Source organism: Sapajus apella, unplaced genomic scaffold, assembly GCF_009761245.1.
Source record: "Sapajus apella isolate SASKATOON/1434 unplaced genomic scaffold, GSC_monkey_1.0 scaffold3, whole genome shotgun sequence".
Lineage (NCBI taxonomy): Eukaryota > Metazoa > Chordata > Mammalia > Primates > Cebidae > Sapajus > Sapajus apella.
The window spans coordinates 63,929,184-63,956,785 of record NW_022436943.1 but is presented as its reverse complement, the minus strand read 5'-3'; the positions used below and the strand labels follow the sequence as shown (position 1 = coordinate 63,956,785).

Genomic DNA, 27,602 nt, shown 5'->3' with positions numbered 1-27,602 from the left:
ACACACACACACACACACGCTTCACCACGCAGGGAGAGGTACAGGCACGCACACACACACTCTTATACACGCTTCACCACGCAGGGAGGGGTACAAGTGTACACACACACATATACACACATGCTTCACCACGCAGGGAGAGGTACAAGTGTGCACACACACACTCTTACATGCTTCACCACACGGAGAGGTACAGGCGCACACACACACTCTCTCTTACACACATGCTTCACCACGGAGAGGTACAGGCGCACGCACGCACACACATACACACACGCTTCACGCAGGGAGAGGTACAGGCATGCACACACACACACACCCTTACACACATGCTTCACCACACAGGGAGAGGTACAAGCGCACACACACACACACTCTCTCTTACACACATGCTTCACACAGGGAGAGGTACAGGTGCACACATACACACACACGTGCTTCACGCAGGGAGAGGTACAGGTGCACACACACACACACTCTTACACACATGCTTCACCACACAGGGAGAGGTCCAGGCACACGCGCGCACACACACATACATACACACATGCTTCACCACGCAGGGAGAGGTACAGGTGCACATACACACACACACACATATGCTTCACGCAGGGAGAGGTACAGGCACACACACACCCTTATACACATGCTTCACGCAGGGAGAGGTACAGGCGCACACACACACACTCTCTTACATGATTCACGCAGGGAGAGGTACAGGCACGCGTGCGCACACACAGACACACACACACACTTAACCACGCAGGGAGAGGTACAGGCACACACACACTTAACCACGCAGGGAGAGGTGCAGGTGCGCGCGCACACACACACACACTCACAGACATGCTTCACGCAGGGAGAGGTACAGGCACACACACGCTTCACGCAGCGAGAGGTACATGCATGTGCGCGCATGCACACACACACACGCTTCACCATGCAGGGAGAGGTACAGGCGCACACACACACACTTACACACATGCTTCACCATGCAGGGATAGTGCAGACACATATACACACACTCACATTTTCACACTCACACGCATTCACACACACACACACACACACACACACACACTTGGCCTTGACATCCCTCAGAGCCCACAGGCAAGAAAAGCAAGGAACTCACATTCCACGGCGCTTGTTTCGTAGCTGGAAAAGCGACCTGGCAGGCCTGTCACCTGGACAGCTTTTCCTAAGGGCACGAAAAGCCCTACACGTCCTTAAGGAGAAGCAGCCCAAGAGAAAAATGGGCAGACCATGAAAACGCAGCTAACAGAACAGAAACCACAACTGCTCCCCCGGGCCCGTGAGCGGATGTTCGTGACATCCGTGTGACATCATCACACACATCGGGTAAGAGCTGAGACAGAATGTGTGCTTCCCGGAGGATGGAGACGCAGCCTCAGAGCCCGGATGAAGTTCTCACATCACAAAGTAGGCCTTGGGTCCACATCCGAGAGGCACCGACCCGCACACACTCAAGCAAACAGGCGCGGGGACAGTCACTGTGTCCGTGCTGGAACAGGTGGCGCTGCCGGACACCACTGATGGTGAAATGGGTGGACAGTCATTCCTACACATGACAGCACGGGCAGTGATGGAAGCGAACGAACTCCGTGGATGTGGAGCGACACATACGTCTCAAAAACACCACGACCAACACGGCACATGCAAACTCAGACATCTGGGTGGCAATTCCCACTCTCCCAACTTGGTGCTTAAACTCATGAAACAGAGATACTGTGTCAGGTGCATCCATTTGTAGTAAATGCATAAAACCATGGCCAGGAAAGCAAGCTCCAGCTTGGGACAGTGGCTCCCTCTAGGGAGGGAGGCACATGGGGCCCCAGCTGGGTCTAAGCACAAGGCCACTGCAGTCCATGGGAAACGCAGCAGGTGTTGCCTCTGGGCGCAGGACCCCGGCATTTGTCCCATGGCCCTGCTTTTGCAAATGTCTGCAGCATTTCAGCCGAGACCACGGCTCTATCTAGATGCTGAGCAATCCCCCCGGACAAGCAGTGTCTTCATCTCCCATCAGCAATTCTACGCCCCTTCCACCCATGCAGAGTGAGGCTCAGAGCCCAGCCTGGGGATGCATTAAGATCTCAGCGATAGGAACACTGCCTAGGGGCCCTGCCAACCGCTCCCACTCCCAGGTAAGTGCCCAGAGCAACAGTAAAGCCCATGGCGCTGCAGTAGTCTTGCCTGTCACCTGCTGGTGGCTTACCTCACCGCTGCTGTCACCTGACCATTGTCATTAAGTATTTAAAATATATGGGGCCGGGCTCGGTGGCTCATGACTGTAATCCTAGCCCTTTGGCAGGCCAAGGCAGGCGGATCACCTTGAGGTCTGGAGTTCTAGACCAGCCTGGCCAACATAGTGAAACCCTGTCTCTACGAAAATATAAAAATTAGCTGGGCATGGTGGCAGGTACCTGTAATCCCAGCTACTCGGCAGGCTGAGACAGGAGAATCACTGAACCCAGGAGGCAGAGGTTGCAGTGTGCTGAGATCACACCACTGCACTCCAGCCTGGGCGACAGAGCAAGACACTGTCTCAAAAATAAACTATATCAGCCAGGCACGGTGGCTCATGCCTGTAATCCTAGCACTTAGGGAGACCGAGGCGGGTGGATCACTTGAGCCCAGGATTCAGAGACCAGCCTGGACAACACATTGAAACCCTGTCTCTACAAAAAATACACAAATCAGCCAGGCACGGTGTCGGGTACCTGTAGTTACAGCTACTCGGGATGTTGAGGTGGGGGGACTGCTTGAGTCCGGGAGGTGGAGGCTGCAGTAAGCTGTGATTGCGCAGTGCACTCCAGCCTGGGCGACAGAGCCAGACCCTGTCTCTACGTAAAGAAATTAAATGTGTGCTGGTGCCAGGCTCCTCTTACCCACAGTCAGGGCCTCGAACAGCCGGTGGATGGTGCTGGCGTCCCTCACGATCCCCGACTCCTGAACCCGCTTCACGAAGTCGCCCAGCTGCATGTGCTTCTTGGGCAGCTCGAAGTTCTTCACGTGGTCATCCGGCTTCGAGGCCTCGTGCGGCTTGTCCAGGACCTCGCTGATGAGCCTCATCAGCTCTGGCGCCCGCTCAGCCTGCGCCCGCTCAGGAGCAGACATGGACTCCACTGTCCTCTTCACCAGGTCAGCGGGAAAGATCCCTATGTCTGTTTTATACAGATTCTGGAAGTCCAAGAGGGCGTTCAGCAGCTGTCCCTGCATCAGATGAACGAGCCCTCGGAGGTAGAAATAGCGGGCCAGGAGTAGAGAGTTGTCAGGAGCCAGAAGGCCCATGGCCTTGGTCAGCAGGGCGGCGAGGTCAGCGTGGTAGGCCTGCACGCACTGGCCCACCAGCGGGAAGTGGATCTCTGGAATCTTGAACATGTATGTGGACTTGGGCAGCACATTCAGAACTAAAACATTAAGGGGAAAGAAGGAGACCGTTAGCACAGACCTTAAAAATGAACAGCTGTACCTGTCACGCCATCTTGTCAGGACGAGGCTTCCCTGGATGGAGAGTCAAATGAGAACAGGTGTGTTCTCTCCAGAACGCTCCACACGCCCGCCCCCCGGGAGGCATGGAGAACCCTCATTTTGCTTCCACGATACTCCACAGAAAGCAGCAGCTAGCATTCCTGAACAATTTCATTTGCTACAACTAGTAACACAATTGCAGTACCGGGTGCTGAAGCTTCACGTGAGGATCAAGCTCAGCCTAAGCCAAGATGCACTTGCTAGGCAGGACTCAGCGCTTAGAGCAATAGTTTCACTTACCATAAAGACAACTCAGGAGCAGGGCACTGTCATTACGGTCCCGTTCTACCATGTGGAAACTGAGGCTGCCACAGCCTGGGTTACTTGTCCCAGGGGCACACCAACTAAGTACCTGAGCCAACCGTAACCCAGGTGTGTGTCTCACACTGGCTCCTTCAATAACTGTTACCTAAGGGCCAACTGGCTGCTGGGTTTCCTCTTCTTACGGGAGCTCCAGTGGGCCAAGAGAGCAGGACGAGGCCACGGGGCTCCACGGCAAGGTTGCAAGGACAAGGAAAGCAGAGCACACTCTCAGGGCAAATGGGCACAGGGCATTTGCAGGGCAGACTGACAGGCGTTCAGAAGAGGAACCACAGGACTAGGGAGATGAAGTCTCCTGCCCAGGGTCACACAGCCAGGGGCAGAAGGCCTGGGCCCCGCAGCAGCCTCCAGTGCTCACATGATGAAGGCAATGTGGCCTGTCACTCACTCTGCCTCTGCTAGACCACAGCCCTGGGGGTCATCGAGGTTTCACGCATGCAGCTCCTGGGGTCCCAGCACAGTGATGAGGAGAAACGACACAGTACTTGCTGCTTGGGCCCGAGACAGCAGCAGCAGCTGCCCAGGGGTCAAGGCCTCCCGACAGTTTCTCCCAGCCATGAGGGTCAGGGTGCACCTCCCCCAGAAGGCTCGAGGCTGGCTCGGCCTCTCCATGTGCTCCCGTCTCTGCGGAAATGTCCCCAGTCACAGCCCCCTCCGCACCCCTGGCCCTGCTCACTTTAACCCTGGTCCCAGAATGCCAGCTCCATGAGGGCAGGGCACTCAGCTCCTTCATGCTCCGGCTCTAGAAAGTGCCTGGCACTCCCTGCATCCCATCACATGTGTGTATGATACATCATGTAACCCACACGTGCAGACATGCACAGCCTAGGCCTGTGAAGGATGCCAAACTGTGCAGAGCCATTATCCTTAGCAGTGACACTGGGTGGCAGAAAATACAGACAAGAAATCACTTTCTAGAATGCATGCAGTTGACAAAATGAATATTCTAAACATTTCAAATAACTAGAGCAAGCCCCTCCCTCCCCTGAAACGAGCTGCAGTTTTGCTTAATGACTTGCAATGCAGGAATGGAGGGACAGCACCGTGGGGAAGGGGGCAGCCCTCACCTGTGCCACTGCCCCTGCAGCCCGCAGTGTCTGTCAGCCGAAGCGAGGAGTTCCTGGGTGCCAGCTCGGGCGTGGCGATGTCCTGCAGGTCGGGCATGCTCACCACCATGCGCCTGTGAGGGATGTGCAGGGGTGAGGACTTCCGAGAGGCGATTTTCTCCACAGTCGGTCTCCTTGGACTTATCAGCATTCCATTTATTCTGGGGTAGGGAAAGCAACGTTTTACTTTACAGACACAATCATGATTAAAGAATAAGCCTAAACGAGGCACTTTTCCCAGTGTCATGGAGAGCAGGTGACGCCCTCGCACACCAATGGAAACAGAGTATAAGAACGTGTTGCCCAAATCTCACCATGTGCAGCCTCAGAGGGACCCAGATGCATGCCCAGAAGAAAGCAGTGTAAGCCAACAGAGCCCTGTCTGCAGTGGACATGTGTGGAAGGGGCTCAGGAAAAGCAGCAAGGAAGAGACAGAAAACTAAGCAGGCTTTGAGGATGGGGGGTGAAGAGAGGAGATGGGGGGGCAGCACCGAGGAAGAGGCAGGACCACAAACCCCAGGGAGCACGCTAACATCCGGCACGCTTCAAGCATTCCCTCAAGAAGCAGAAACGGGCGCGGTGGCTCACACCTGGAATCCCAGCACTCAGGATCAACTGAGGTCAGGAGTTCGAGACTAGCCTGGCTGACATGGTAAAACCCCATCTCTACAAAAATACAAAAACTAGCCACGCATGATGGCGGGTGCCTGTAGTCCCAGCTACTTGGGAGGCTGAGGCAGAAGAATCACTTGAACCCAGGAGGCAGACGTTGCAGTGAGCCAATGTTGCACCATTGCACTCCAGCCTGGGTGACAGAGCGAGGCTTTGTCTTAAAGAAAAAAAAAAAAAAAGCTGGGCACAGTGACTATGCCTATAATCCCAGCACTCTGGGTGGCTGAGGCAGGTGGATCACCTGAGGTCAAGAGTTCGAGACTAGCTGACCAACATGGAGAAACCCCATCTCTACTAAAAATGCAGAGTTAGCCAGGCGTGGTGGCGGGTGCCTGTAATCCCAGCTACTCAGGGGGCTGAGGCAGGAGAATCACTTGAACAACGGAGGCAGAGGTTGTAGTGAGCCGAGATCACACCATCGTACTCCAGCCTGGGCAACAAGAGCGAGACTCCATCTCAAAAAAAAAAAAAGAAGTACAAACGTAGAGAGGAGAGCTTCCTAGCTACCGCCCAGTTCATCATGAGTTTCTAAGCACAAGGCGTTTCCTGCTTTCTTGTTTACTCATTTTAATAAAACTGAGGTCCTTGAGCACTGTGATTCCCAAAGAACGGTGGGTCCAAAACACGACGGGGAAGCACCTGTCCTCCTCCGACTGGGTGTCAAGGTCCATCTGGGCGAAGGCATCCATCCTCCGACTGAGCCGGGCTTTAAGGAAAGAATGGAACATGTAGGTGTCTAAGACCTGGAAAAGACAGAAGGGCCAGTCACTGGGCTGCGCCGACGCCCCAGGCCCCCGCCCCAAAGTCCCCAAGCCTCCTGGCACGGAACTGGGCCCCACCCCTCACACACACCCAGTGGGCGCTGGCTGAGTGAATGAACTCAAGGGCTTTCTGCTGTTCCTCATGCACACAGAAGAAATGGCTGTCATACATTCAAACACTGGGTCCCACATACCCACACCGTGAACAAATGCATATTTCATCAGAGCTAAACGAGGTGGACACACGCTTCTGGCCATAAGGCAGTACGCAAGACTCAGACAGACCCTCCTGACATAAGCTATGAGGAAACTCCATCATAAAGAGGAAACCACTGTTTTTCAGATGCTGGACAAGAGGGAGGCTCGTGGCTGGCTCCAGCACTGAGGGCGTGGAGGGAGCTCCCGGAGGCTGCGGCCCCTGGAAGCCTCGGGCAGGGCTCTGGAGAGGAAGGGATGAATCCGGGAGCTCCCGGAGGCTGCATCAGGCTCCCCAAGACTTTGCTGAATACCCCGATGCCCAGACATACGGCGAAACTGCATAAAACCAGACAAAGAATGACTGGGAAGCTGTAAGCAAACCAAGTCTCCAAGCTCACAAAGGGCAGAGGGCCAGTCACGTTCCCAACAGCCAGGACGGAGGGCCCTGCTGACCCCGGGCCATTCAGGAGGCATGAGGGGGCGCACATCACTTAGCAGATGGGCCAGGCTAGAAACCAGCCATAGAAAAAGGCTGCTCTGGCCCACCCCAAAGCTGTAAAAACAAACTCCAAAAGGACCAAGGGGCTCTTCAGGCAGCTTCAGTCGCCTGCCCCGGCAACACCCCCAGGGTGATTTTTTTTTTTTTTTGTAATAGTCACAAACAGAAACAACCCAAATGCTCAGTAGCAGGTGGACAGAACAAAGCGCACTTTGTCCCAACCACGGGACATTCCTACAAAAAAAGGAGCCGCCGCTGAAACACAGTAGCCCAGCTCAGTCCAAAGTAGGAGGCTGAGGAGAGAGGCCGACAGAGCGCAGGCCACGGGACCGCACGACATGAGCCTCGGAGATGGGTAAACCGTCCACGGGGTTAGGGTAAGGTTGCCGGGACCCGGGGAGGGAGGGGGCTGACTGGGACGATGGTAGCATTCTATGTCCAGGTTGAGGAAGTGGCGATACAGATATGTACATGTGTCAAAATCCACCAGACCACACTCTTAAGATGGCCATATTTTAGATAAAGTATACTCTTTTATTTTTGAGAGAAATCTTGCTCTGTCACCCAGGCTGGAGTGTAGTGGCACCATCTTGGCTCTATGCAACCTCCGCCCCCTGGATTCAAGCAATTCTCCTGCCTCAGCCTCCTGAGTAACTGGGATTACAGAGGTGCACTACCACACCCAACTAATTTTTGTATATTTTTAGTAGGGACGGGATTTCACCACAATGACCAGGCCAGTCTCGAACTCCTGACCTCAGGTGATCCACCCGCCTTGGCCTCCCAAAGTGCTGGGATTAGAGGTGTGAGCCAACATGCCCAGCCATAAGTATATTATACTCTTAAAAAGCTGACTTTAAAAAGGGAGAGAGAGCCACATGATCAAAACATGCTAAAACAAACTTTTTGGAAAACTGATACATTTGAGAAAATTTATTGTGAAAAGTCTTTAAATACAGAGCAGAATAACAGAGTGAACACACACAGTCACACCCAAATCCCACAGCTCTCACCTGCTTATAAAACTGATGGTCCCCTGGAGCCCTGGTTTTGAGAAATTCTTCACTATTGAAGACTCTGTGTTCATAATTTAAATGATTCTTCACATCCCTAACAAAGAGAAAGATAGTCTGAGTGCTACAACATTCTTAAATACACGAAGAACACACAACCTTTAGCAGCAGAAAAATGGTGACAAGAAATACAAACTTTGAAAAAGCCCTGTTCTTCAGAAAGATTATTGATTACCACAGTGATACGACATGGATGTACTTTGTGGTCACACATGAATTTCCCCCAACTAGAATAAAGCTCCCAGAGGCAGTGTTCCTGTTCTCACCGTCCTCCAGCCCGCTAGTTCCTTATGCAAATCAAGACACAAAAATCAGTTTCAGTTCCCACACATGAAACTGGGTTCCAGGTGGGGAGCCCAGAGGGGCGGCCAGACTCTCCAAGTCCTGCCTAGCTCGCCACCAGCCTCCCCCGACAAGTCACTTCACCTCTTTGTTTTTTAGACGTCGTCTCAGTCTAGGCTGGAGTGTAGCGGCACAGTCTTTGCTCACTGCAATCTCTGCTGCCCAGGTTCAAGCGATTCTCCTGCCTCAGCCTCTTAGGTAGCTGGGACTACAGGTGCACACCACCACGTCCAGCTAATTTTTGTATTTTTAGTAGAGATGGGGTTTCACCACATTGGCCAGGCTGGTCTCAAACTCCTGACCTCAGGTGATCTGCCCGCCTCAGCCTCCCAAAGTGCTGGGATTACAGGTGTGAGCCACCTCGCCCTGGCCCACTTCACCTCTTTGTACCTGATTTCCTCAGATCATGTTATAAACTCATCAAGATTTTAGCACATGATCTCCCAGATCTAAAGTAGTATACAAGTAGAATGAATAAGCTTACAGGGCATGTTTGGTACATAATGTGTTCAGCGTTTTCCTTGAGAGAATAAACGATTTCATCTAGGGGAAATAACATTTTATCATCTGCAATCATATTTTCTGCTTCTTTTTTTTAAAGAGCCAGGATCTTGCTATGTTGTCCAGGATGGTCTCAAACTCCTAGCCTCAAGGGATCCTCGCACCTCAGCCTCTCCAGGGGCTGGGACTATCCTGCTTTTCTGTCAACTAATTGAGCTTGCAACACATTAAGAAAAAAAATACTTGTTCATACAACATTTCATCTTCAAAGAACAAAAGGAAAACAACATATTTAGGACCACACTAATTATGCCTCTTTGAGCAGAGATAATATCACCTGTCTGTAATACACTATTCCATTTTTTCCTAATATGTTATTCGCTTTATGCAAATAAATACATCAAAAGAACAGGCTGTTCAGACCGGGTGCAGTGGCTCACGTCTATAATCCCAGCACTTTGGGAGGCCAAGGTGGGCAGATCACGTGAGGTCAGGAGTTGGAGACTAGCCTGGCAAACATGGTGAAACCCCATCTCTACTAAAAACACAAAAATTAGCCAGGCGTGGTGGCGTGCGCCTGTAGTCTCAGCTACCTGGCATGGTGAGGCAGGAAAATCGCTTGAACCTGGGAGGCGGCAGTTGCAGTGAGCCAAGACTGCACCACCGCACTCCAGCTTGGGCAACCAAGTGCCCAAAACAAAAAAGGCCATTCAAATCTCCATTTTTAAATAATTACGCAGAGCACTATCAAGCCAGCAGGCTCTGTGCTAACCCCCTCCCAAAGCGGAAGGCCCCTCAAGAACAGACGAGGCTGGCATCAGGGGTGCCTCCTTTGTTGCTGGACTCAGGGGCAACCAGTGAAAAGGAGAGGAAGAATGCTGCCAGGGAAAAGGAGAAAGGGTGGGAGAAAGAGGGGGCCCAAAGGCTTTCGCACCAAAAAGTACTTCTCTATGAAGCTATCGTTTTGCCACGTATTCCTTCTGACTGCATGTGTGGGCCTGAAACAGCAGCTCAGTACCTGTGCTGTATCACACTGAAATAAACAACCTTGACTCGTCCACTTCCCCGCAAGCTCACGTGCTGCGGAAGGAAGAGCACGTGGGGCGTGTCTGATGCTACAGTTACTGGTATGAGGAGAAGGAGAACTTTCTAATAGGCGCATCTTGAGTCTGCATCCTCCTGTGGCTCTCTCATACCTGGTTTCATTATCTAGCTTGAGTCACATCAAAATGGCCCGTCTGTCCCTCATTAGCCCCTGGATGCAGGCTTCTCGGGACAGAGCCCTCTGCAGACTGACCCAGAGCCCGGAACCGCACAGGCCAGAGTGACGGGCTTCCCGCAGGTGTCTCAGATTCGAGTCTCCCTAGAGGGCTATCCCAAAACAGCCACCTGCAGGGGTCACCAGCAGGAGAGAGCGTTAGGAAGGCACAAGCAGGGTCAGAGTCAAAAGAACGAACTCACCAGACGCTTGCTGATTGTAACAGTCACAAGAAAAGCTTTTGCAGGGATAGGGACCGCTCATGTTTGCCAGGCAGCTGGGGCAGGGCGCGCGATCCCTGTGGAATGGGAGGCTAGCGGGTTACCCTTTCCTGGACACTGGAATGTCCTCTCACGTACCTGAAGACGCTCACGAGCAGTTGCAGGGTGGTCTGCTGTATCTGGCAGTTGAGTTTCTGCTGCCAGGCGCGCCGGTGGGCTCGGCCCTCATTCAGGTCTGTGCTGGAGCAGAGGTGGGCGGCGTGCAGCTCGTGGTGCAGCTGGAGGCTCTGCACCCTGGAAGGAGGCAGACCGAAGCAGACTCAGCCCCAGTGCCGCCAGCCACAGCCGCTCACCAGCAGCACACAGCCCGCCAGGTAAATGAACACTTCACAGGCTCAAATACAGATCAGTAATTTGAGGGACAGGGTGGCCACTAAAAGTACATCACTGGAAGAGTTGATTCGCCGCCACACATGGACTCACACAGGCCTTGACTTGGACTACGCACAGTTCACCCAGGCCAGATCACCCGCCCTGGCACTGCAGTCAGGGCACTCCTCCTTCTAGGACACCAAAGGGCTCCAGGTGAGGCTGCCTCTTGACAGGTCACTCATGGCTGCCTAGAAGGGACAGTCATGCTCCCTCATGGCTTCCCCTCTGCACTTCCTGCCCAGGCAGGATCAGATGGCCCTCTGTGCCCTGCAACAAATGTCCTAGGTGTCAGCACTCTTGGCCCACCAGGAGATGGCCACTGACTCATCCAGAGGGCCTCACTCAGGCACAGGAACTCACAGATACCTGTCAACCCTGAGCCTCTGTGAGACTGGACGCCGGGCCTTCCCAACACCACTCAAGGCTGCATGTCTAGAGGGACGGTGGAAACATACAAAATAAACAGAACCAACACGTATCCGGTCACACATATTTACTGAGCACCTACTGTATGCCATCCACTGATCTGCGTGCTGGGGAGGCGTGGTGGACACAGGCCAAGCCCCTGCCTGCCTGCATGACACTTCCATGTGAGTGGGAGGAAGCAGGAAAACAGACAACCCAAGAAAACAGGAGATAACGGGGCCTCAGGCAGAGACATCAGGCAACACAGAGCGACAGGCTACAGAGACACGACAGTCAGACTGAGTGGGGGGAGAAGAGTTCTCCCAGGAGATGACCTGGAACCTGAGATGTGACAGGAAGAGGCAGGTGGGGGCTTGCTGGACCCAGTGCAGCCCAGGTCAGCAAGGCCAGCAAGAGCCAGTCTTCATCTCTGTGATGAAAACAGTGCATGGCCACAGGCCCCTGTGACTGCCTGACCCTCCTGGAGGCAGGGACAGGAAAAAGGAAGAACGGAATTCCGGGTGTCGTGGCCCGCCAGGGGATGGTAGCAGGCAGGTGGCGCCAGGGCCAGGACCAGTGTTCTCTCCAAATGTGCTGAGCAGCAGCTGCTGAGGGACCAGCCCGGCCCTGGCTGACCAGACGTATGGGACTTGGGCAACTACTCCTGCCTAGAGGGGTCTCAAGAACTGCGATGTTTATCGGCACCAAACTGGCCTTTCACCCAGAAGAACACACAGAATGTCAGGGAAAGAAATTCTGATGACTTTCCTCATGTAAAAAGGGCTAAGATGCCGCCTGGAGTGCCAGCTTCTCTTCCTACATCTTCTGGTGCAGGGACAGTGCGGTCTGAAGGAGATGGCTGTCCCCTCCCTGGAACCCCATGCCTCCCTCACCCAAGCACAGCCCTGAGCTGGGGGCCCTGTCCCTGCTGCCCAGTGAGACAGTGACTTCCATCAGAGACGAAGATAGCAGTGCAGAGAGTGACCAAGAGCCCAGGGTGCTGGGGAAAGCTGGGGAAGGAAGGGGCTGCCCTGTCCCTCCCAAGGGACACAAGCCCATGTGCAGAGAGATGCACAATGCACTCCAGACCCCTCAAGGAGACCCCTCCCACTACAGCCCACAGCCCGTACGGTGAGCTCAGAGGCCTCTTATAGGCAGGTCACCCATGGCACACGGATTAGCTCGTGTTTATAAAACAGCTTCCAAAAATGAGACTGTGGGATACACGCCACCCTGCATCTCCATTCTGGGGGCTCCAGCCGAAGCGGGGTCCAGCCTCTGCACCGTGTATGTTTAATTCCCGAATTCTAACAAGAACATGAGGACACAGGGGGGAATGCCACCTTCCTGGGAATGCTCAGAGCTCCACCACAGTCTCACAAAGGTCAGTTCTATTACACGGTACCACACTGGAAAACTCCAGGAAGCAGCTGTGGCTCGTAAGAAAGTAACTAAAACAATTGGGAGAGCACGTATCACCTTTGAAGTTCACACAGAGGACAGGTCCTAACAGAATGGCTGCTCAGGTGCCCTTGGCTGGGAGGACAGCCCGACTGCACGGCCCAAGCAAACACAAACAGACCTTGCCTTTGCGGGACCACCACTTAGCTTTAGGGCCTTTGGGAGTTCTGTAAGACGGAAGAACAATAATAAAAGTAGTTCTCTGGCCCGGCACGGTGGCTCACACCTTAATCCAAGCACTTTGGGAGGCCGAGGCAGATGGATCACCTGAGGTCAGAGTTTGAGACCAGCCTGACCAACATGGTGAAACCCCATCTCTACTAAAAATATAAAAATGAGCCAGGTGTGTTGGCAGGTGGCTGTAGTCCCAGCTACTCAAGAGGCTGAAGGAGGAGAATCACTTGAACCTGGGAGGCAGAGATTGTTGTGAGCTGAGATCATGCCACTGCACTCTAGCCTGGGTGACAGAGCGAGACTCTGTCTCTTAAAAAAACAAACAAGGGGCCGGGCGCAGTGGCTCAAGCCTGTAATCCCAGCACTGTAGGAGGCCGAGGCGGGTGGATCACGAGGTCAAGAGATCGAGACCATCCTGGTCAACATGGTGAAACCCCATCTCTGCTAAAAATACAAAAAATTAGCTGGGCATGGTGGCGTGTGCCTGTAATCCCAGCGACTCAGGAGGCTGGGGCAGGAGAATTACCTGAACCTGGGAGGCGGAGGTTGCGGTGAGCCGAGATCGCGCCATTGCACTCCAGCCTGGGTAACAAGAGCGAAACTCCGTCTCAAAAAAAAAAAAAAAACAAGGTAGTTCTCCTAAACATTTTGCAGAAAGCTTCCAGGTAGAAGGAATAATCCATACCAAGGTAAGAGTCAGAAATCGGAAAAGCCAGGTGAAAAGCCAGGCCAGAAACAGCCCTCCTCCTTCCCACGCCCCCAGCTCTCAGCTCACTCCTCATTTGACCTGCCAACAACGCAAAGGCAAAAGAGGCGAAGAGAGGAAAGGTGACCGCTGACCAGAATCCAGGCTGCTTCGCAGGCTTCATGCGAAGCTCAGCTCCTACAGCCCAGCTGTTTACAAACAGCCCAAGCGCTCCCCTCCCACCAGCATCAGCTCCACAAATGGCACTAGGCCTGACTGCAGCTGGATCCCACAATCTGCTCTCTCCCGCTGTCAGTTTATAAAACGCTGAAGGGAAAAATGAGCTCTGCAGAGAACCCCAAGGGAGCCCTGGCCCCGGAGATGAGTCACTGCTTGGGTGACACCCAAGATGACCCAACACCTCTGTTTTGACATATTTAGCAATTACACCTCCTCTCACCCTCCCCTGACCAAAGTCCCTGTTAAGTCTCTTCACCACGACAGAGACCTCAGGGCCCCCAAAGCCTGAAATATTTATCATTTGACCCTTCTTAAAAGAAGTTTGCTGATGCCCGACCTAAGCCAATGAGGTTAAGTAACAGAGATTAAAGAAAATATAAAACTATAAAATGGTGTGAAAAAATAAAGCGCCAGACCAGGCACGGTGACTCACGCCTGTAATCCCAGCACCCTGGGAGGCTGAGGCGAGCAGATCACGAGGTCAGGAGGTCAAGACCGGCCTGGCCAACAAGTAGTAAAACCCCATCTCCACTAAAAATACAAAAAATTAGCTGGGCATGGTGGTGGGCGCCTGTAATCCCAGCTACTCAGGAGGCTGAGGCAAGAGAATCGCTTGAACCCAGGAGGCAGAGGTTGCAGTGAGCCAAGATCATGCCATTGCACTCCAGCCTGGGTGACAGGGCAAGACTCCACCTAAAAAAAAAAAAAAAAAAAATCCCCATTAGTGCCAGGAAGAGAAAGTGAAAGAAATGGAAACTTCCAGCTCAAGGAGAATGGGCCACGCCCGTCAGAACCCAACAGACTGACAAAGTCACAGGACAGGAGTCATGGCTGTCCTGCCATTAGTACGCAAGCCCTGCCCAATTCCAGGTATACAACAGGTATGCAATACACATCTAGTGAATGAATGAATGAAGGATGGATAGGGAACTTCAAGGATCATAGGCACAGGATCCTGGGGCACAGGACAGAGGCTGGGTAGGTTTCCTGGGGGATGTGACTGTCTCTGGACTCGAACTAACATTTAGACAATATTGGAATAAAGACAAATCACTTTTATTTAAAAACATTCACAGTTGGGCGCAGTGACTCATGCCTGTAATCTCAGCACTTTGGGAGGCCAAGCTGGACGGGTCACTTGAGTCTAGGAGTTCAAGACCAGCCTGGCCAACATGGTGAAAACTGAAAACACAAAAATTAGCCAGTCATGGTGGTGGGTGCCTGTAATCCCAGCTACTTGGGAGGCTGAGGCAGGAGAATCGCTTGAACCTGGGAGGCAGAGGTTGCAGTGAACCGAGATTGCCCCACTGCACCCCAGCCTGGGCGACAAGAATGAGACTCCATCTCAAAAACAAATTCACAAATAATTTCCAAATTATAATACATAAAATACCTATCAATTATATAAAATTGGAAAAGATACTCAAAGTGGCAGATACAAAATCTGAACAAAGACGGTCTGAAATTCATACTATTAATGTTTCCCGTTACCTCTGAATGAATGTCTGGGCTGCCAGGAGGGGGACATCAGGAATGTCCACACTATTGTTCGCAGACTTGGAGTAGGTGACGCTCCCATGATCAATATTTATCAGAACTAAACCGTCAGCTTCCTAGAAAACAAGGAGTGATCTGTAAAGATTGATGGAAGAATCTCGTAGTTTGCACACCTCTTTGAAAATACACAAATATATTTTGCATCCACTAAGACAGTGACATCATTAATTAAATGACCCTCTTTAAAATGCACACAGAGGCTGGGCGCATGACTTATACCTGTAATCCTAGCACTTTGGGAGGCCGAGGCAGGGAGACTGCTTGAGCCCAGGAGTTTGAGACCAGCCTGAGCAACACAGTAAGGCTGTCTCTACAAAAAAATTTAAAAGAAATTAGCCAAGTGGTCCCAGCTACTCGGGAGGCTGAGGCAGGAGGATCCCTTGAGCCCAGGAGGTGGAGGCCGCAGTGAGCTGAGATCACACCACTGCACTGAAGCCTGGGCAGCAGAGTGAAACCCTCTCTCAAAAAAAATAAGCATAATAAAATAAATGTACACATAGCCTTATATTTTCTACACAAAAATCTAGTATATATCATGAGTTATGTTAATGGGCTAAATTTGATTAAGTATGTCTTTCTCTTATTTTTCTTAATTGTGGTAAAATGAACATAAACTGTATCAATGTAACCATGCTAAGCGTGCAGCTCAACAGTGTAAGTGCGTTTGAGTGGCTGTGTAAGCTTCTCCCCCTCCATTCCCAGAACGTTTTCATCATCCCAAACTGAAACTGTCCCCATCCAGCACAGCTCCCAGCCTCCCCTCCATGCGCCCACCGTTCTGCTTCCTGTCTCCATGAATTTGACTCCTCTAGGGGTTTCAAACGAGTGGATTCACGAACAGCATTTGTTCTTTTGGGGCTGGCCTATTTCACTCAGCGCTGATGTCGGTGAGGCTCACCCATCTGCGGCACGTGTCAGATGGCCCTGGCTTCTTCAGCCTCAATAGTCTGTTATTTGGAAAGACCACATTTTGCTTACCCATATCCCTTTCTCTTTCAGTCAAGAGTCCAATACAGGCCAGGTGAGGTGGTTCATGCCTGTAATCCCAGCACTTTGAGAGACCAAGGCAGGTGGATCACCTGAGGCCAGGAGTTCAAGACCAGCCTGGCCAACATGGCGAAACCTCGTCTCTACTAAAAATACAAAAATTAGCCAGGCATGGTGGCATGTGCCTATAATCCCAGCTACTCAGGAGGCTGAGGCAGGAGAATTGCTTGAATCTGGGAGGAGGGGGTTGCAGTGAGTTGAGATCGCACCACTGCACTCCAGCCTGGACAACAAGAGTGAAACTCCATCTCAAAAAAAAAAAAAAAAAGATTCCAATACACCCTGATACAAACACTGCATATACTGCTTCTTAGAGTCCTGGAGGAAGCATTCCAGAACTCCAGTGAGGGCACCACCAACCTCCAACGCCCAGGGTGTACGCTCAGCTCCCCAGCCAGCTCCGTCCCTCCACGTACCAGGGCATGGGCAGGGCCTGGGCTAAGAGACCACGCAGCCCTGGGATATTTGAAATGTGCACATGGATGACTTGGAGAGTCCCCTGTGACAGAGTACACAAACACTGAGTAATGCACTCGGGCCCCGCACTCCAGCAGTCCCAGAATGTGACGCCAGTTTCCCAGCCAAGGTCCCAACTCCCAGCTCTCATTCTGGGCCCTGCCCTCTAGAGTGCAATTCAGGTGGCTGCTTGAAATATGTGCAAACATACTCTTGGCCTCAAAACCTTACAAGGCAAATGCAGAAAACGCTAAAGCAGCGAGGCACACAGCTGGCCCCGTGTAGGTGTTAACACCCAGCGTCTCTGCGAGAGGCAGGAGGGTTTCATGGAGGCGCATAGGGTCACCGCCAGCCACAAAAAACAAAATGCCCAACCAACCCAGAAGAGCAGCTGCTTCTCCCGAAATCCTCCACAACATCTCCCCGTTGGCTGGAACCGCTAGGTTAACGTGTGAAAACGGTTTTCCTCCTAAAACAGCCTGAAACATAATTTTTTTTCCCCTAATGACTAAGAAAAGAAACAACTTTGAGCTTCTGAACACAGCTCAGTTTCTCCTCGTCTGCAAGGCGGGCTGGTGACGCTTTTCCGCTCCTTCTGTGGAGGTCTGCATGGCCTTTTCCTGTGTGTTTCCCCACTGACTCACTTGCCTGGGCAGGAACACACAAGCGCTGTTCTACACCGCGGCGGGAACCCTGGCCAGGCCAGCTGACAGCCCTTCCCAGCACTTGTGGGGGAAGCATCTGGAGCCTGGGATTTGCTTTCAAATGCCCTGGGAAAAGTAGTGCTGCGGGTGACTACAAAGCTGGCAACAGGCTGAGGACTGTGAGGGCGCAGGTCACATGCTGTATTCTTCTATTTTTATCACATTTAGAAATTTTCAAAACGGGGAGGGGCACAGTGGCTCACGATTGTAATCCCAGCACTTTGGGAGGCCGAGGTGGGTGGGTCACTTGAGGCCAGGAGTTCAACAGCAGCCAGGGCAACATGGTGAATCCCCATCTCTACTAAAAATACAAAAATTAGCCAGGTGTGGTGGCGTGCACCTGTAATCCCAGCTACTGGGGAGGCTGCGACAGGAGAACTGCTTGAGCCTGGGAGGCAGAGGTTGCAGTGCGCTGAGATCACACCATTGCACTCCAGTGTAGGGAACAGAGAGAGAGTCTATCTCAAAAAAAATGAAAGATAATTTTCAAAATGGAAAGCTGTATGTACACCTACCCTGTACAAAGCACCACTAAGCACAGGAAAAGATGCTCATATCCGGGGAAATGCACGTGAAACCGCAGCGAGACACCAGCTCCTCCTCACTGGAGGGCTGCAATTAAAAGGAGACAACAACCAGCACTGGCAAGGACGTGAGCGGAAGCTGGACCCCTCGTACTGCTGGTGGGAGTGAAACGGCGTGGCCACTTCGCAAAAACAGCCTAGCAGTTCCTCAAAGGGTTAAACAAAGAGCTGCCTTATGACCCAGCAATTCCATTCCTAGGGACACACCGGAGGGAAACGGAGGCACACATCCACACAAAAACCTGCACACAAATGTCCACAGCAGCATTCATCACAGCAGCCAAAAGTGCAAACAACCCACATGCCATCACTGAACACTGTGATGAGGAATTTATCATGACAACCTCATTGTGCGTGGAAGAACAAAATTCGGTCTACAGTGAAACCCTAGTCAGCGATAAAAATAATGTGTGCTCCAGTGTGGAGGAGTGTCTCAACCATGACGTGAGAAGGACCATGCATGGAGTGACTGCTCCCACGAAAGGTCCAGAACCGCAAACCCAGAGACGAGGCGCACGGGCGTGGCTGCCAGTGCTGGGGGTTGACTGCTGATGTGTACAGTGTATTTTTACGGGGTGACGAAAATTTCCTTCTAAAATCAGACAGCAGATGGTTACACGACTCTATAAATATCCTAAAATCCACCAAATCATGTATTTTAATTGGGTAAACTTTGAGGTATGTAAATTGTATCTCAATAAAACTATTTTTAAAAACCAAACCCAGTCTGCCTGCTGGCATCTTGACAAGACTTAGCACGATTCCATCCACTCACCAGTGGAGAACATGCCACGTCAGGCCGGCAGAGGAGTCGCGACAGCACCACCCACGACAACCTACTTCAGGCCTGGCGCTGGCGACCACCCCACTCGGTCCTCACCGGGACAATGAGGTGACCACACTCACTGTCTTGTCTCTACTGGGATGCTAAGGGGTCCCGGCTTCACCACAGGACGATGACACAGCAAGCGAACAGCCACTTCTCATGGTGCCCGTGACCTTGCTGTGGCGCGCAGACCCCGCCTTCACCACAGAGCACTTTCAGACACATCTTCCCATGTGTCCCCGTGATGGACTCATAGGAATTTAGCATTCCAAACCAACAGTTCTCGACCTAACCTTGCTGACTTCTTCGAAGTGGTCAAGATGGCAGCCCATGAGGAAGGACGTGGGGGCCATGACGAAATCCAGCATCTGGTCCGACAGGATGGGCACGAAGGGGTGCTGCCACTGCAGGGGGTGCAGGTAGGCCATGAAGCACTCGGCGACCAGCGTCAGCAGAGCCCAGTCCGAGGAGAAGAATACGATCCGCTGTTCCATCAGGATGCACGTCAGGATCTGAGGGGAGAACCCACCACACTGAGTGCACACTTTTAAAAAACAAAAAATACAGACAGGGTCTCATTGTGTTGCCCAGGCTGGGGTGCAGAGGTATGATCACAGCTCACTGCAGCCGTGAACTCCTGGGCTCAATCCTCCCACCTTGGCCTCCCAAGTATCTGGGACTACAGGAACATGCCTCCATATCCAGCTAGCTTTTAAAAATTTTTTTTGTAGAGACTGGGTCTCCCTGCGTCGCTCAGGCTGGTCTCAAACTCCTGGCCTCAAGCAATTCTTCCACTTCAGCCTCCCAAAGTGCTGGGATTAGAGGCATGTGCCACCGCGCCCGGCCCGCATACACACTTCCGATTCAGTGCAGTCCAGAGAAAATGCTCATAAACACACAACCCAGCACAGCTAGCTCTTCCCTGGTCTCCCAGCTCTATCTGCCAAACAAAAGCCACCTGAGACCCCGCAAAGACTGCCATTTGCAAATACCAGGCACTGTAGAGAACGCTGGCCTTAAAAAATAGTAATAAACATTTCGAGTATACCGGTGGGTACACTGTGGAAGAAACTCGCACTTTCATCGTCCCTGATCATCACTCTGAGGCCCCACTAATCTCGTGAGGGCGGGGGCGCGCACCTGCAGCACCTTCTCCGGCCGGAAGCACAGCAAGGGCAAGTGAAGGTCCAGGTCCAGGACAGGGCTCTCCGGGTCCGCTCGGGCGGGAAACACAATCTGGAGCGGCTTCATGTTAAAAACCTGCAACAGCCAGTTCCCATTATTAGTTCAGAGAGCTGCTCCGGGCAGAGGCTGAAATGCACTCAAGTCACTATTTCCACACCGAAGGCATCAGGGCTAGAAAACATTTCTGAAGACACAGGCTGCCACGTTAAATTATGCAGAATAACTAAACAGTTTAGAGATACACAGAACTGCAGATAAAGGCTCAAACGTAAATTAAGTACTTAATGTCTTTTTCTAAGAAAGCCAAAATTCCTTAAACTCTAATCAGCAAATTATTCATTGTCTAGACAGAGATAAACTACAGACCAGATATTTGTACCAATTAACACCAATTCTAAATCAAGCATGTTCAAATTATTCTCAGGTATTATATATTCTTAGTTACTGTATGCTACAAACTCTCTTAATACTTTCAATTTAATAGTCAAAGCTCCTTCAAGACATGTACATTTAAAATTTTAAGAAAGACATTTTTCTAAATATACTACTTTGAATTCACACTTCAATTCGAATTCTGCATTCACAGAATGGCTACTGAGATGCGGCTGGACCTGGCGGAGGGAGTCCAGAGGAGGTTCAGTTCCTTCACTGAGGGAGGGCTTCCGAGCCTGCCATGGATGGGCTGCAAACAGCGGGTTCCTGCCACCCGGGTGCTGGCACGCGGGAGGCCCTCAGGAAATGTGGGTGCCTGGCCCGGCACCCGAAGCTCCAGGAAATGAACAGAATGGACGGATCTAAGTGTAAGCAAAGCACAGGGAGACAGAGAGGAGAGACGTGATCAGAGCAGACGGCTGAGACTCCATCAAGGGAGCGCCTGGGAGGGTGAGAAACCAAGAGGAGCGGGAGCCAGGGTGGAAAAACAGGTCACAAACAAGGTCTCTAGTGCCCCTGCCTGCTCCCAGTCACCCAAGTCCGTATTCTAAGCACATATGCACACAAGAAACTGAAAACAAGAAAAGGTGGTAATTTCTTGGTGGTGGGGACACCAGTGTTGCTTCCTAGCAAGACACAGGTCCTTGAATAACATCATTTTGTGATAATGTTGATGAGAAAAAGGAATTGTGTCCCCGCAGGGGGCACCTTCACAGTCTCCTCGTGCCCGTGCCCATGCCCATGCCCAGCTCCAGGTCCTCTGGTTTCCTGCCACATCCTGAAGCCCAGCCGGCACGCGGACTGGTCCTGGTGTGAGCAAGCATGGGAGAGCTCGGGACTGCCCTGCCACGGGATAGCATCTGCCCAGAGCTGGTTCCCACTGAGGCACTAAGCTCCGTCCACCCTCAGCCCTGAACTGCAATAAGCAGGTAAATGATGTTCTTCCTTATTTTAATTCATCGTTCTTAAATGTGTGTACAGCTCCCATTTACTTCAGTGTTTAATATCAGAAGTGCTTTGGGTCTTTATTTAGAAGTCTGCTGATGTTTTTATGACCAGTAGTATGCCAGAGGAACTTGCTCTCGTCTGTATCAATTAGTCTATGGTGAAATCGAATTTGTGACCCAGTTAATGCTGCAGTTTCTGAGAACCTGCCTGCCACACTGAGGACCCACTGTGCTTAGGTCTCTTTGCTTTCTTGTTACCAATTCGTGTACAGAAGCAAGACACGTTGAAAATAAGGCAGATTCATTTATGTGAATAAGGTTCTTTTATGTAAAAGAAAAGAAAAGAAGGCAAAGTTAAATTATCCAAGTTGGGGCACAGTATTAATAATTTTCAAGTTTATAGGAAACATTTTCAATATTTCAAAAAATAAATGTGTCAACCAGCTATCCAATTAATGATAAAAAAAAAAAAAAAAAACACAAATGCTAAGAACTCCACCAGCCTTTGGGTGGTCTCGGGTGCACGCTAGAGATTTCCAGCGTGTAATATTCACACTCTCTGAAGTGGGCTGTTATGTCACCCACTCCACAGACGAAGAGACTGAGGAGAGAGATGTTTAAGGTAAACAGTTTCCAGATCTCAGCTTGATTTGAGCCCCAGGAAAGAACAGGTGTAACGTACAAAGCAACACAGAAAATGACTCAGGTACAGTGCAAGAGAAGCCTGTGTGTGTGTGTGTGTGTGTGTGTGTGTCATTTTGCACACACAATTAAGCCCAAGATTTGCAAAGCAGGTAAAATCAGCCCCAGAAGGCAGGTCAGTGCAGGCTGGGGCTGTTTCCAGTCCTCGCCAGGCTCCAGCTGGTAGTCCATGCACCATCTGAGGAAGGGGGCTGAACGGGAACCAGGGAAACAAGGCACAGGGCATGGCCCTCTCCTCTACTCCCTGTGCTGTGGGGCCCCTTCCCTCCTCCCTCCTTTTCACCAGCATAGATCAGAGAGAACCCAGATTAGAAGTAACGGGAAACACACACACATTCAAAACACAAGACCCATCTCACTACTGCTCTCTACGACAGCCTCTACGCTACCTTAGTTTGCAGTGGGTTCTAGAAAATATGACTGCATTGGCTCCTGCGTCAGATGAGAACCTTGGCCTACATTGACCTCTTTGATTTATTCAAAATGGTAAACATTAATATATGACATTCCCTAAAATAGATCCCAAGCATTATACCAACTTAAAGTCAGTAGCTAATTAGACTTGGTGTGGGAGAGCCACACTGAGTCAAGCCTGATACAGACTAAGTCACTCATTCAGACAAACGCACAGGACGCAGATCAGTGGGCACTGACTGGCTAATGCTGGAACCCAGAGCATCCCTGCCCACACCTGCCCACTGTACAGCTCTCTCCTGGGCAGCTCTGTGCGGGCCCGGCTGTGAGCCCTAGATATGCGGTGCTGAGTGTGGTCTCTACCTTCATGCAGCTGAGAGTCTGATGGAGGAACAAACATTAAACAAAAACACATGCACAGAAGCCCTCATTACAAACTGTGCTGTGCCTGCGGGATGAGAACTGGGTGCTATCAGAGAGATGGGAGTGGGGATCACCCAGAGAAGACAATCCAAAGACCTGACTGCTGAGAGTGACCAGAGATGAGCCACAGCTGGCCACAAGAAAACGGCGGAAACAGTGTTTCTGGGAACAGTGTGTGCAAGGGCCCTGTGCTGGCATCTTCAGGGAACAGACAGGAGTCCAGTGAGGCTGGAGATCAGCATACCAGGGGGCAGCATAAAACAGCGCTGGACAGGCCGGGCGCGGTGGCTCATGCCTGTAATCCCAGCACTATGGGAGGCCAAGGCAGGCGGAACACGAGGTCAGTAGATCAAGACTATCCTGGCCAACATGGTAAAACCCCATCTCTACTAAAAATACAAAATGTAGCTGGGCGTGGTGGCGCATGCCTGTAATCCCAGCTACTCGGGAGGCTGAGTCAGGAGAATCACTTCAACCACGGAGTTGGAGTGTGCAGTGAGCCAAGATCGCACCACTGCACTCCAGCCTGGCAACAGAGTGAGACTCCGTCTCAAAAAACAACAACAACAAAACAGAGCTGGACAGTGAGACAGGGTCCAGGCTGTAGGGCTGAGGAAGGCAAACAGCGAGAAACTGTTCTGGGGCTTGGGGAAGAGAAGCAAAGCCCAATGTGTGTGTGTGTGTGTATATACTTTTTTTTTTTTTTTTGGAGACAGAGTCTTGCTCTGTCTCCCAGGCTGGAGTGCAATGGCGAAATCTTGGCTGCGCCCATCTAACTTTTGTATTTTTTTAGTAGAGACAGAGTTTCACCATGTTGGCCAGGCTGGTCTTGAACTCCTGACCTCAGGTGATCCGTCTGCCTCAGCCTCCCAAAGTGCTGGGATTACAGGCATGAGCCACCAAGCCTGGCCCCAATGTTTACATTATAACAATCTCTGCAGCGAATGTGCAGAGGGCAAATGGAACGGTCAACAATGAACTGAACCAGACAGACGTGGTTCCCAAGTCACACAGGTGGGAGCAGCTGGTGACCCAGAATGAAGTGGCAGCAAGGAAATGGGCAAACTGGAAATCAATGATGAAGGCAGTCAGCCAGGCTGAGTGACAGAAAGGGAGAGGGGTGAGCAGGCCAACAGTGACCCTCAGTGAGCTTCCTCACATCGAGATACAGGAGACAAGAGTCATCAGCTCGGGAGACACAGAAAAACACTGGGAGTGCTATGCACGCATTCCTTATGTTCAAAGACTAAGTGTGGCACATTGCTGCTCACCCTGAAACTGTTCTGAAGTCAGAGGTTTGGTTCTGTTCACATAGCCCTCGGTAAATACTTGCCGAGTTTATAGAACAAGAACATAAACTTTGGTGATTTCACAGCACATACTGTTGACAAGAAAATGTCAACTATCCACATAAAAGAGGTACATAAAACACGTGGCCAATAAACATTCCCCACAAAGGCCTCTGGGAGCAGAACTGACACCCCCGGCGGCCTGCTCTGCATCTGGACTGGAATGCACTGGCAGGATTTTCCACCCAGCAGACTGCTAGGGGTGGGATCACGGTAAAATGCACATTTTAAGTTCATGATGGTGTGTCTTCTGATAAGATAAACTTATTTTTTCAATTGTCAGTAAAGAAAAATGTAGAAGATCAAGATTAATATGTATAATCTTCCAGAAGACTTAACACAATGAAACTGAATCGACAGTTACTAAACATTTTGCGATGTTTGACAGGTGTCTATTAAAGGAAAAAATAAAAAGCAGCATCCTAAGTACGGTTAAAATTAGTTTGGAAGATGCTGAGTCAAACGGGTTTCTTCACATAGCTGAGCAGCCTGACATGTTTCTCAACCAACAAAAGGGGAAGGCGGTCAGCCACATCTCCAGCTTCACTAAACCCCAAACCCTGTGTCTTGAAATCGCCAAAAACATCTCTCAGAAAAAAGCCAGCCTGCGAAACGTTTGCTAACACAGTGCTACATCTAAGAGTAACAAAAATATAAAACCAGTTACTTCTCATTAATCACACTGTACAAGAGAAAACACCAACAAACAAAAACAATATCCAGGCTGGGCAGTGGCTCACACCCGCAATCCCAGCACTTTGAGAGGCCGACGCGGTCAGATCACAAGGTCAGGAGATGGAGACCATCCTCACCAACATGGTGACACCCCTTCTCTATTAAAAACACAAAAAATTAGCTGGGTGTGGTGGCACGCGCCTGTAGTTCCAGCTACTCAGGAAGCTGAGGCAAGAGAATTGCTTACACCCAGGAGGCAGAGTTTACAGCGAGCCAAGATCACACCACTGCACTCCAGCCTGAGCAACAGAGCAAGACTCCGTCTCAAATAAATAAATAAATAAACAAATAAATAAATAAATAAACAAAAGAGAAATCTGTAATTTGAATAAATTCGTATACAGAAGGATTCAGGTTTCCACGTATTATCTGCACAGGGAGCCATGAACTGATGTGCCACAACATATTACCAGCTCTGTTTACCACATGTCACTCAGCAAAACTCACGTCTAAATATTTAACTTCTCACCCTCAGAAACAGTGTGTTTCCATAAGAACCTTGAGAAACATAACTGAAATACAGTGTTAATGGAAAAACAAAACTCTATAAAATATTTTAAAGGGGTTTGTTCTGAGTGGCCATGGCCTAGGGAACACTCTAAAGAGGTCACAAGTAAGTGGTCCCCACATGGCCAGGTTACAGTTTGGCTTTACACATTGTACAGAGACAGGAGTCACTGGCAAAGACATACATCAGTACACGGAAAGTGCATGTTCCTTTGTCCCAAAAAGGCGGGACATCTCCAAGAGGAGGGAGGTATAAGTCACAGGTGGGTTTTAGGGATTCCTGACAATGGGTTGAGAAAGCTGAGCTACTATTTAAAGACCTGAAGGCAGTAGGCAAGAATGCTGGAGTCAATGGCATTGGGGCCAATGCCTTGTTACATAAATGAAGACTTGCAGATGGCAGCCCTCAGGGAGAACAGATGGTGAATGTCCCTTTTCAGACTTTAAAGGTGTCGACCTCTCAGTTCATCTCTCCTAGATCTGGGAAAGGCCTAGAACGGCAGGCCTGGCTGCATCAGTAGATTCTCTACAGATGCAAATATCCCCCACAGAAGACAGCTTTGCAGTGTCCTTTCAAAATACGTCCAAGAAACATATTTTGCGGTAAAATATTTTTATTTCCTTCAGGGTCTGGTATCTGCCATGGGATGCTATAGCAGAGTCAGGGTGGAAAGTAGCCACATTATACCTGTTTAAGGAGCGCTTATGCTTTGTAGGGAGAGACTTAACGCTAACTTTGTGTGGCCTTAGGTTTTCTTCATAGTTTGGAATCTTAGGGCCACAGAGAGTCTGTTCTGTCGGTCTTAGGATCTCCTTTTTTTTTTGAGATGGACAGAGTTTGGCACTGTTGCCCAGGCTGGAGTAGTGCAATGGTGCAATCCCAGCTCACTGCAACCTCTGCCTCCTGGGTCCACGAGATTCTCCTGCCTCAGCCTCCCAAGTAGCTGGGATTACAGGCACATACCACCACACCCGGCTAATGTTTTGTATTTTTAGTAGAGACGGGGTTTCACTACGTTGGCCAGACTAGTCTCGAATTCCTGACCTCGTGATCCACCCACCTTGGCCTCCCAAAGTGCTGGGATTATTGGTGTGAGCCACCACGCCCAGGGAGAATCTCCATTTTAACCTAACGCTGATCAGCTGTGCCTAAACTCCAAAAGGGAGGGAGCATAACAAGGCATGTCTGATCTTCCTTCCTGTCATGGCTGGGAATTTCATTTTTAAAGTTTTTCTAGGGTCCCCTTGGCCAGGAAGGAAACTGTTCAGTCAATAGGGGGGCATAGGATTTTAGTTTTGGTTTAAAATCCTATGCACAAACACCCCATACGCTCATGCAAAAGGGAGAGGATATAACTGGGAGTGTCTGACCTCCTTTCCATTCTGGCCAGTAATTCTGTTTTTCAGGATTCTCTGGGGGCCCCTTGGCCAAAGGGGGGTCCAGTCAGCCAGCTGTAGGGGGTTGGGGCTTAGGATTTTATTTTAGATTTACGGCTAGAACTTCAGAAATCGTTTTAAACATTTACATTGCCTTCAACATCTTACTTTCACTATTTGCAAAGAAAAAACAATATAACTGCAGGTCTACTTTACCAAATGGAGCGGTCCAGGCGGCGGACTGGGTATTAAAGATAGTTTCGCAGCAAAATCCTTTATAGCATTGTCGACTTCAAAATCTTTACAAAGCTTCAGATGAGTCAATAAACTGAAATTTACAAAAACAAAAATCAAACCACAAAATAAAAATGAGAACCCAGCTGTCATCCTTAGCATTTCTAATCACACTGGAATCTCCCAGGCTCTGTGTCTGCAACTCCAGGACCTTTCATCTAAAGC

General features: G+C 50.7%; 1 protein-coding gene across 5 annotated transcripts in view; it reads right to left on the bottom strand.

Annotated features, from left to right (window-relative positions):
* DENND3 (DENN domain containing 3) overlaps positions 1-27,602 on the bottom strand; it is a 73,544-nt gene that overhangs the window by 31,872 nt on the left and 14,070 nt on the right. For 3 of the 5 annotated variants that reach the window (XM_032246723.1, XM_032246730.1, XM_032246738.1), the window contains exons 5-13: positions 27,360-27,471; positions 20,213-20,332; positions 19,366-19,584; positions 15,390-15,511; positions 10,640-10,795; positions 8,120-8,216; positions 6,288-6,391; positions 4,938-5,137; positions 2,907-3,428 (exon numbers count right to left, since the gene is read on the bottom strand). In XM_032246723.1, the coding sequence (XP_032102614.1) occupies positions 2,907-3,428; positions 4,938-5,137; positions 6,288-6,391; positions 8,120-8,216; positions 10,640-10,795; positions 15,390-15,511; positions 19,366-19,584; positions 20,213-20,332; positions 27,360-27,471 (1,652 nt within the window). Of the gene's footprint in view, positions 1-2,906; positions 3,429-4,937; positions 5,138-6,287; positions 6,392-8,119; positions 8,217-10,639; positions 10,796-15,389; positions 15,512-19,365; positions 19,585-20,212; positions 20,333-20,805; positions 23,492-27,359; positions 27,472-27,602 lie in introns of those variants that run through there. The other 2 variants (XM_032246747.1, XM_032246754.1) reach the window with 2 other exon arrangements.